The sequence below is a fragment of the Mustela putorius genome, unplaced genomic scaffold (genome assembly GCF_011764305.1).
Source record: "Mustela putorius furo isolate JIRA1106 unplaced genomic scaffold, ASM1176430v1.1 tig00003896_pilon_pilon_pilon, whole genome shotgun sequence".
NCBI lineage: Eukaryota > Metazoa > Chordata > Mammalia > Carnivora > Mustelidae > Mustela > Mustela putorius.
The window spans coordinates 11,141,432-11,152,326 of record NW_025422045.1 but is presented as its reverse complement, the minus strand read 5'-3'; the positions used below and the strand labels follow the sequence as shown (position 1 = coordinate 11,152,326).

The window sequence follows — 10,895 nt, the reverse complement described above, 5'->3', positions numbered from 1 at the left end:
GGCCTGTATGAGTTGGCATGACCCCAGCTGCCAGTTACGTATCGACAGAATAATCATGTTCTGGCTCAGTGAGCTGCGTTCCTCCACGTGGTGACTCAAGGATTCAGGCTCCCTTCATCTGGGGCTCAGCCTTCCCTGGCCTCCCACCACAGCCGGAGAGGAGAGAAACAGGAGTGGAGAAGGCACACCTGCACCTTATGCTTCTTGGCCTGGAAGCGATGGACCCCTGCTCTCTCCTCCATTGACAAGCACTAGTTACATGGCCCCCTCCCCTTCAGTGCGAGGGGGACTGGGAGATGTCCTCCTGGGCCGGGCTGTGACTTTCCAGCAACTGCACTTCACAATGGAGGGGGTGTGAACTTTCCGGGGTTGGCTAGATGTGTCTGTTGTGGCCCTGAGTGGGCAGTGTGCCTGGATGTTCAAGGATCCGTGAGGATGCCACGTGGATGGAGGGAGTTGGGGTGATGGGAGTTGGGATCAGAAATCAAGGCAGAATGCTCACACAGGCCATTGTGGGGTCTTCGGCTTGTTGCTAGAGGTTCTGAGCAGGAGAGGACCATGACCCACTGGGTTTTAGCTGGCTCCCTCCAGCGGCCGTGTAAGAAGACAGGCGTGTGGAATCAACATGAAGGTAAAGACAACAGGTCTTCAAGGTGGGCTAGATGTGGGTGTGACGGAGAAAGGAGTCAAGGCCCAGTGCTGGTACGTTAGCTTGGGGGCCAGGAGGATCTCCATCTCCACCACTTGCTGAGATGGGAGAGCGGTGGTGTCAGGAGTTTGCTTTTGGATAAGTGGAGATGGCCCTTAGACCTGCAAGAGCAAACCCAAGCCTCTGTAAGCCCAGTTCCTCACCTGTAAAATGCGCGTGACCACACTTACCTGGCAGGATGACCGGAGGGTGGCTGTGAATGGCCCGGGTTAAGTGAGGTTTGCAGGGTGTGGGGCCAAAGGCAGTGACCCTTGCTGTGGAGGAGCTGGAGGTGTGGTGTGGGAGCAGGAGCCGGGAGAAGGACCTCAGAACTGCTCGGCGCCTTTTTCCAACTCCTCGCCCACTGCCCCACGGCAGGTCACTGGGTCAGAGTGGCCGTGGGGACAAATGCTGGTCCAGCGAGGAGCATACAACAGGCGTCCTGAGGCCCCAGATCTGCTGCCGGCTCAGCTACTCCGTGCCTCCGGACTTGGTTCAGGGACCTGCGTGCTTCAGTCTTCCGTCAGGCAGGCTGGGCTGGGGGCCTCATCATAGACCATCTGGAAGCACCGGGGAGCTTGCAGGTGCCTGGGGGAGGGGCAGCTCGACTCCGCCATCCATCCTTGCTGAGGCGGAGGCCCCGCCCCAACCCCACCCCTGGAGGGGTAAGGCACTCTTCACACAGCACAACCCTCACAGGGACAGACAGTAAAGAAGCAATAATACTTTTATTCCCGTCAGTGATGCTGACGGGGCCTGACCCTTTACAAAGAAAATGTTAGGAAAAAAGAGGGGCAGGGGCCCGAAGTCTCCGTTCTTGATACCCCCACCCCTCTGCCCACCCCCCGTCAGTGCCTCCAGACCAGAGCAGGCAAGGGCTGGCCACTCTGGAGGGCTCCCTGGGCTAGGCCATCTGCCAGCAGAGTCAGAGTTGAGAGTAGGGAAGCCGGGCCCAGCAGAGCTCTTCCAGGGCAGACGGCGAACAGAAAGGGGGGCACGATGGGTGGGTTGTCCCCTTGGTGACCAGTCCTGGGCTGTCTGTGCCCCTCTGCGGCATCACGGGGGCCCCTGCTGGTTCCGCCTCTCCTCCAGCGCCCTGCACACCCACATGGACACCACGGTGGCGTTTCCGTCATTGAACTGCATGATGAACGGGTGGCCCTGTTGCGGGGGGGAGAGGAAGAGAGACTGTGACACACATTCCCCAGACTCTGCACTTCATTACGCTTGCCAAGGCCTCTTCTCGGCCTGGACCTCCTTTCTTCTCCCCCACTAGCCCAACAAGAGAAGAAGGACACCATCGACCCATTTCACAGCTAGCTTGACTGAGGCCAGTGGAGGGGCAGCACTCACTGCATAGCTCAGATTCTGCCCGGTGTTCCATCACCACCTCCTGAGAGTCCCACCGGCCTGAAAGTTGCCTGTGGGGGAAGGCCTGTCCTGTCTCCACACTGCCAGGCTCCTCCGCACCCCGCACCACTCCAACCGCAGACTGGTGAATGCCTGGCCCCTGGGTTGCCAGCACCCCAGTCCAAGGGCTGCCCACAGATCAGAGAATCATCTCCTCCACAGCTACATCTCTCCCTTCCGGTGTTCTTCTATGTCTATGTCTTGGCAACAGGCCTATGTCTACACTCTCTGACAAAGTCCCACGTCCAAGTGGAGGGAAGGCAAACGTACAGGGGCAGGAGGGATACGCTGGTGGGTGCAGATCCCCTCTGGTTCCTGGTGACCAGGTGAGGGCTGGACTTCAGAGGGGCCAGGACTGTCTCCTTGTGGCCCATGTCGGGCTCTAAATTACTTAGTCCATAAGACGGGTCCAGTTCTATTTAGCCAGTCCCCTCCCCTGCGGTCCTGAGGAATCAAGATTCACATTCACAAATCTTAGGGCTTCCTGGGAGTTCTCAGGGAAGGTTAAAAAAAAAAAAAAAAAAAGCAGAGGCAGTCAGTCACCCTGACCACAGGCCAAAGGTGAAAGGGAAACTGAAAAGCATTATCTACCTCCCTCCTTACCAAGCAGCTTCTCTGCTAAGAAACACACACCTGGAAGCTTCTTCCTTTACCAAAAATGTAGCCAGAGAGAGATTCAGAGAGCCGCAGTGGGCTAGTGTGGGGGGTGTGGGAAGGCTCCCGCTTCCCTCCCTTCCCTCCCCCCACCCCCACCTCTTCTCCTGCCCCTGCAGTCTTCCAGCTCCAGCTTGTCTGAACCCTCAGCTTTCTTTTTTTAAAGATCTATTTTTTTTTTTTTTTTATTTGAGAGAGAAGAGAGAGCAAGCTTGCAAAGAGGGAGAAGAATCTTCTAGCAGACCCCCTGCTGAGTGCAGACACAGGGCTTGATCCCACGGCCCAAGAGATCAGGACCTGAGCCAAAGCCAAAAGTCGGATGCTCAGTGTATTGAGGCCACCAGCACCAGTGCACCTCAGCTTTTCGAGCCCTTATTGGGCTCCTTCTCTCTTGCCCACTGGTGTGAGCTGGGCTCCCAGAACTGCTTTCCCCATATGCCCAGTCTTGACCAGCAGCTCTGGGGAATAGCCAGCCACAGGCCACCTGCTTGCAGCTCCAAGCTGCCTCAAAATGAGTTCATCACATGGCAGGGGGGATGCAGGCCCGGGGCTCATATGCCCTGGGTGCCCAGATCCCAGGGTCTGTAGGAGCGGCCTAAGACCAGGCCAGGGGAGGCAATGAGGCTGCTTGGTCAGACCTGATGTGTCTCTGGGGACAGGAAGGAAAGCCATCAAGGCTTCTTTACCCTGGACCCCTGCTGCGTCCTCTCACCTAGCTTTCTCAGTTCGGGTAAGGAAAGTCATTTTCTGAAGCACCCGACATGGTCTAGCTCAAAGCCGTAAAGAACACTGGACAGGGGCAGGGAGCTTGGCTTAGGGGGTGCCAAGGGCACTCAGCCCTGTGCAGCGACTCACCGAGGCCATGGTGGAGCTAGACCTGGAGCCCACCTGGGCACTTGCTGGGATCTGCTCATCGCATTCTACGGGGGCTCCCAACACACGTGCAGGACTACTGTGGGTGGGCAGGTGCCCCTCACAGACTACCACTGGGTAAGGGGACTTGGAAGCCAGGTGGGGTTGATGTCCTACAGGCAGCTGGGCTGGGGCTGGAGCAGGAGAGTCCCAGGTGGGCTCCTATCTTGACTCCCACATGCAGTTCTCCCCTGTATACATGCCTACCCTACACCTGCCTTCCTAATCGCTACCTAACTAGAGGGAAGTCTTCCTCAAGTCTGAGTGCACACACTGCCTTTCCAGGAGGCTCAGGAGAGGTGACCTTGCGCCCTTGTGAAGAACAAAGGGAGAAGCTGTGCTCAGAAGCTGATGGGCCCCTCCCCCCAAGCCTGGGGTAGCACAGTGTCACTTTCCCAGAATGCCCGGTGACTTTGGGGCCCATATGCTGCATCTCTGTTATCATCTGTTCGGGAACAAGCAGAGCGGAACTGCAGGAGGGGAGAGTGGAGGCATTCCTCCAGTTAGGGGAAGGCTGATGGCTGCACGGCAGGGAGGGCACTGTGCCCAAGTGCCCTGGGAGGCGCGAGGAGGAGAGGGCCGCCATCCACTGCTCTGGCGGAGATTCTGCCCCTTTCCTGCCCTCCTTGGCTGGGAGGTTCTCCTGTCCTGTGCGTCCCTGATGCTGTACACCCGCCTGAAGGGAAGGACCTGGACAGGTGGTCTTGTCCCCAGCTACTGTTGACTGGCTCTGGAGAGAGGGGTGGGGGAATCACAGAGGGACGCAGAGAGGGGACAGAGACAGACAGATATGGGAGGGAGACCCCAGCCTCTCTAGGGAGCAGGCCTGTGAGCTGTGAACGTGGGAGCTGGTGGTGGTGGGGCACAGTGAGGAAGCCAGCAAAGGAGGGAGAGCACAGAAAGCAGCAGAGCAGCAGTGGGCCCCGGGGCCATGATCTCCGGGCTGGGCAGCAGCTCCGCCTGCAGGGCCCATGAGCACCTCACAGTCCGGGGGACAGGCACCAAGTCAGAGGCAGGCACTAGAATCTCCACTTTACACACGAGGAAACGCAGACCGCTGGCTCATGGCTGACCTGCCTGGGTTCCCAGGGCTGGGCCTGGATCACAGTGTCTGAAACCCAAGACCACACTGCCCAGGGCTCTCCCAGGCTGACCGGGAGCGGACATAAGTGGCAAAATCAATAACCAGATCACAATTCCCCTCACCTTTATTTCTGCCCCCAAATTCTGACCCTCCTGTACAGAGGTGACACCGAGGCTGCCAGCCTACACTGCCCCAGGTCCTGACCTCAGTCGGCGCCATGCCCTGGACACACTGGGAGAATGCCTGCCTGTCATGGTGGCAGGTGACTCTCCCTCGAAGCTCCCTAGCCCCGTCGGCCTGTGTAGGAAGCAGGGCACACATACCTTCATCCCATTTTACAGAAGAGAATGTTGAGGCCCAACAGAGGGAAGCGACTGGTTAATAGTGCTGGGGCTGAACTCAATTAAGTCTCCTGGTGCATTCTCAGGGCCGGACTGTTGTCCGCTGTGACCATGGCGGGTGTGTTCCCTGCTTCTTTTCTAGGATACAGTGACACTCCTGACACGTACAATGCAGGAACTCCTCACAAGTGTAATAAGCAAACAAAACCTGATGGATGATTCTAGAGAAAGCAGGAGAATCCCTCAGCCGCTCTGAGGTGCCTGGGTTCCCAGGAGGCTCCGGACAGGCCTAGGCAGATGCAGGACAGCCAGATGCCAGAGATGGACGGAAATGACACCCTACAGAACGCTAGTGTTAAGTCCAGTGCCATGGAGGGGTGCTGTGTGCCGGGCACCTGCCAAGGGCTTTGTCCTCATTTTCCCACGGAATCCCCACACTCACTCTGCAGGCATGCACAGCCATGCGTGTCCACCTTCCAGATGAGGAAACAGATACTCGGGGACCTGTCCAGGGTCGTCGGAGCAAGGGGCCGGGCTGGACACCAATGCGAGGCTTCTGACTCCAAATGCTCTCCCACACCTGCAACCAGAGAGCTGGCTTCGCAGGCCTCTTTTGGGGTCTCCATGAGGCCCTGGAGGGCTCATGCCTCCTGCAGCACTTGGGGGAAGTGCCCATCCTGTCCCAGGGAGAGGAATCCAGACATGGGCAAACCCTCGTAGCCCCAATCACACTGCAGGGAACTGGGCGGGGGGTTGTGTGTGTGTGCCTTGCTCCCCCTGCAGCGACACCCACAAGCAGCTTGTCAGGAGCATCTCAACCCCCACCCCCCACCCCCCGTGGCTGTCCCAGGTAGGGGCGTCTCTGCCCTCCAGCCAGAAAGCATGTCAGCAGCCACTCTGCCGAGGCTGGCGGGCTTGGGGCGTGCGCCGCGCTGGGGCTGCTGCTGATCTCGCTGGCCCCATCACCAGGCAATGGGAGCCACTCTCATTTCCTGCATTCTCTCCGGGCCAGCTGCAACAATTAAACTGGCGAGGGTTGAAGTATTATGGTCCACAGACTTCGCCACAGAAGGTGGAGACATAATGAAGGGAAGAGGTTGGGACCGCAAGAGATAGGATGGCTCTAAAAGTAGGATGCAGGGGAGCACACGTGGGACAAGTCCACGGCCACGGAAGATGGCCGCCGTCACCTGGTGTGGCCACGGCCACATGGGGCTGAGCAGCGGACCGTGCTGGCACAGGGAAGGGCCCTGGTGGAAACTAAGAACTCATGGGTGGGGGAAGTGTAGTTCTCCCTCTCCTTTATCTGGGCAAAGTGACCGGGGGTTCGCTAGAGCGGGTCTCTCTGCCTCTGTAGTATTGTCCCTAATTTTTTCCCATCCATTTCATCGTGACGAGATGCCTTCCTGACCGACCGCAGGGCACTCCCGAGGCCCTCCGTGTAGGCAGTGCTCTACCCTCTGCTGGCGGGGACACACCGCCTGCTGCAGTGCTAAGAGCTGCCCGAGGCGTAGGGGTCTGGAGATTTTCTTCCCAAATGGGAATTGACCTGCGTGGGGTCTGCACACTTCCTTCTCTTGCATAACTTCCTCAAGAACATTATGCATGTGAATCATCAATCATCTGCAGACATACCTGCCATGCGGGCACACAGTAGGCCCTCAATTAGTAGCAGGCCTGCGGCAGGACAAAGCCATCCGCATACTCTGTGTGTCAGCACTTGCCATGCGCCCTACAGTTGCTGGACAACCGCATGTGGCCTTGAACCCTCCCAGCACCTCCATTTACAGACAAAAGGAACTGAGGTGCCAAGCAATGGGTCAAGAGCTAGAAAGCAGCAGACGCACGGTTTGAATCCAAGGCTCTCTTCTGTCCTGGAGGACAATGACCACTGTGCTTTCTGAGGTCAGGCATGGTGAGTTCTAAATGTCTACTTCCGGGGCACCTGGGTGGCTCAGTTAAGCGTCTGACTCTTGACTTCAGCTCAGGTCATGATCTCAGGATTGTGGGATGGAATCCCATGTTGGACTCCATGCTCGGCGGGGGGCGGGGCATGTCTGCTTGAGATTCCTTCCCTCTGCCCCTCTGCCCACTTGCAAGCATGGCCTCTCTCTTTCTAAAATAAACACATCTTAAAAAAAATAAATTTCTACTTTTTAAAGATTTTATTATTTATTTGTCAGAGAGAAAGAGCGAGCGAGCACAAGCGGGGGGAGCAGTAGACAGAAGGAGAAGCAGGCTCTCTGTTGAGCAGGGAGCCTGATGTGGGGCTCGATCCCAGGACCCTGGGATCATGACCTCAGCTGAAATCAAGAGCTGGATGCTTACCCGACTGAGTCAGCCAGGTGCCCCTCAACAAGTGATTTTTTTTTTTTTAAGATTTTATTTATTTATTTGACAGACAGAGATCACAAGTAGGCAGAAAGGCAGGCAGAGAGAGAGAGAGGAAGAAGCAGGCTCCCCGCTGAGCAGAGAGCTTGATGCGGGGCTCAATCCCAGGATGCCGGGATCATGACCTGAGTTGAAGGCAGAGGCTTTAACCCACTGAACCACCCAGGCGCCCCAACAAGTGGTTTTTAACTGGTAACTGCAATTAGAGTGACAAAAAGTGTCCTACCTTGTTCAAAGTCCTATGTATTAGGCAGTTCTATTCAAATGATTTAATAATCAGCAACTCTGAGTATTCTTATCTCCATCTGACAGATGTGGAAACTAAAGCACAGGAAGGTTGAGGAAGTAGCCCAAGGCTGTGGAGCTTGAATGCTGTGTTGTCTCCAGCGCCTGAGCCCTCCGCCATTGTGTTGTCCTGTGGCATGAGTGCCAGGGCTGGAGACGGCAGCCTCCACCCTGCAGGACGGCCTGCCCCCAGAGCAGAGGTGGATGGTCTAGCTGAGAACCCCTACTTCTCCATTCCCTCTCCTTGGACCCAGTCTCTAGAGAAGCAGGAAAACTATAGGTCTAGTGCCTGGAAACCTTCCAGGGCTAGACACTGACTGGACTCTGAAGGTAACCACAGAAAGAACAATCAGAAACAGGGTGTTCAACAGCTGACTGTACCCCTAACCTCTGCTCTCCCTCTATGGGGCCTTTTTTGTCACGTCTTCTCATAGAAGATGCCGTCTCCCCCAGAGAGAACTGTGCACACGCCCTCTTGTTGACCTCTCCAGAGGCCTTCCCTTGTTCTGTCATGCGTTAACATCATTTGAACCCACTGTTACCCTAACGTTAGACTGGAAACCACTTGAGGGCAGGGCAGAGCTAACCACTTAGGAGCCACCAAGGCAATTAGTTGGACTGACTGGTAAGTTATGGCATTTCCCCAGGGGTCTGCTGCCAGGCTGAGAAGCACCACAGGCTGGGGCGGGCGGGCCTAGTGAGAAGTCTTGAAGAGCTGAGGAGGCTCTAGACTCTGGCGGGAGGCAGCGGTCCTCTCTGGACCACAGGATGAGCCCAGTCACCAGGCACTCCTCTCCCACGGAGGAGGAAGTCACATGGGAGAGAACTCCAAGGACCCGGGAGCCCGCTGAAGCAAGCAAGCCAAGCCAGTAGCCAAGTCTGAAACAAGTGAGAGTCCAACAGGCTGCTCGCACGAGCTGGTGGGGCAGTCTTGTGATTAGGGGATGCCTATAAGGGGTGACCCGAGAGGCTGAAGGGTCCCCAGTGTCAACGCTCTGCCCACCACTTTGTGTTTCCTTGCTGGGCCTGCGAGCCTTGCCACAAGGCTCTCCGCACGTCCCCTGTAGGACTGCAGTCCTCGCGGTGGGGCTGGGACTTCCGTTCCTACTCAGCACTAATGGAGGAGTGGCAGGGCCCGATGGGACTGCAGAGACGGGCGGAAACGCAGGATGTGAGGTGTGTGAGGGCTTCTACATGTTTGATTCAAGTTGTCAAGAAATATTTTAACTGTAGGTGTACAAACCTAATTAAAAACGACTGTACATCCTCATCTGCTTAACTCAGTGTGCTCCACTGAGTACCGACCGGCAACCGTTACCCTGCACAGTGATGTGAACTTACTCTTTGCGGCTCTTGGAGCAAAGTCAGTCCTGCTTGTCAGATCTGTGCATGTTATTGGACTTCTCTGTGGGGGGACAGCCAGGAGGGCTGTTCTGGTGCACTGGTCATTTGAAAGATCTCAGGGCTGCGACGTGCACTCACACCAGAAGGACAGAGAACAACGGTGAGTGCCATGCAGGAGACAGGTGCACGGAGCCCATGAAGTCCGTCCGCCCGGCGGCTGCCCCATGATGCCCAACAAGGGCGCTGAGGGTCAAGGCTGCTCTGAGTTTCTGATGGTGTCTATTCCAGCAGCTCTGCGTCCCTCTTGTCTGACCTACAGATTCACTGTAAGCAGCTCATATGAACGGTTGCTAGTGACTATCAGTGACTAAACTCTGAAAACAAAAGTTTTCTGCTATTCCCTTTGTAAAGCTTCTATATGTGTTTAACAGATGCTTGAGCTGGACCGGCACTGGGAAGAGTCAGGAGTTCCTTGACTCTGTGCTACTGAGACAACAGCATAGGGAAACTGACCGTTCACGGAGATAGCACTGTAACTCCCGCTTAGGAGCCCAGCTCTTGGATTCTGTGTCCTTCAAGAGAGGGCTCACGAATGACTTTACAAAGAAGTGTCCTCAATGAACACCAATACATTCATGCTAAAAAAAACAAAACACCCTTCTTTCCCCTCTTAATAGCGCTACGTAATAGAGAACATTCTGCGGCTACAGGTTCAAAACTACTAATTGAATCCCGGCTTACCTAGGAGGTCAGTCTGATCAGCGAGCAATCTGACTTATAAAAGGACGCACAGATGCCCGGTGTCTGCTGGCCTGCTGACAAGTGGTAGGGCAGCAGGCAGTCTTTATAATATTAATTACATGACATAAGAAATCATAATCACCCCTGGGGTCAACTCTGCCTTTCAGGCCCGGTGTGCCAGGCTGGTCACCAGGCGGAGCTGGGGAAGGAGGTGGCTGGAGGGGAGTCCCCACAAATGGGGACTTAGCAGGGAGGAGCCGAGGCCCCTCTGTGAAAATCCTTCTCTCCGTCCCTGTATAGGATAATGCAAGGAGCCCAGGACAGAGTCAGCAAACCCTCCTGGTGCTATCCCCGAGTGATGGTTTGAGAAGGGCCATGGCGGCCTCACTGCAAAGGGCAGACTACTCCCCGGGGGACCTGCATTCCCCAGGCTTCATCACTCCGCATGCAAGGACTCTGTTGTTACTACACTCCTGAGCTGTGCCCCCAGGGAGGAGGAGTGCAGCAGGAAGGATGGAGCAGGGTGAGCTCAGGGGCCTCCTGCCCACCGGGAGGGCGCGTTCCGGCCTGCCCTCTGGTGGGGGGTCTAAGGCTGCTCACCCCTGGGAACCGGTAAATTCCCAGCAAGGCAACGTGGGCCACAAGGTAAGTGCATCCTTTAATCTAGGTCTTTGTAGAAGTAAAGCCGATCCTTACTTTCCATCATTTCCTGAGTCCTGTTTCTTAGTTGGTTTTGAACATGGGGACAAGGTTTGCTAGCCTCCTCAGTCCCACCGAATACAGCTGCACTCTCTTCCTCTCAGGGAGGGGTTTATAAGGACGAGATCACGGGTCCACAGACTTGGCGTCTCAGACACAGGTGGGCAGTGAGTGGGGGGTCCTTACTCCTCTGCATAGAACACTCTGGGGGTGCAGCAGTGAGACGGGGCGGCCAGTCTTGTCTCTGTGCAGCTACCGGGGAACCTGCCTGATCTACCTAGCTCGGCTTTCTAGAATGTGCTTTCTCGGCCTCTGATTTCTAAAGCTCTTCCCCACCCTGGGTGGG

The 10,895-nt window shown here is 56.2% G+C and overlaps 1 protein-coding gene across 9 annotated transcripts in view; it reads right to left on the bottom strand.

Moving 5' to 3' along the window:
- Window positions 1-1,397: 1,397 nt before the first annotated feature.
- MAP2K5 (mitogen-activated protein kinase kinase 5) overlaps window positions 1,398-10,895 on the bottom strand; it is a 261,852-nt gene continuing 252,354 nt past the window's right edge. For 5 of the 9 annotated variants that reach the window (XM_045067481.1, XM_045067483.1, XM_045067480.1 and 2 more), the window contains one exon: window positions 1,398-1,849. Coding sequence is in view for 6 of the 9 variants with exons in the window: in XM_045067480.1 (XP_044923415.1) it covers window positions 1,745-1,849 (105 nt within the window). In the remaining 3 variants the exon portion in view is untranslated. Of the gene's footprint in view, window positions 1,850-5,531; window positions 5,670-10,895 lie in introns of those variants that run through there. The other 4 variants (XM_013059472.2, XM_013059471.2, XM_045067479.1 and 1 more) reach the window with 2 other exon arrangements.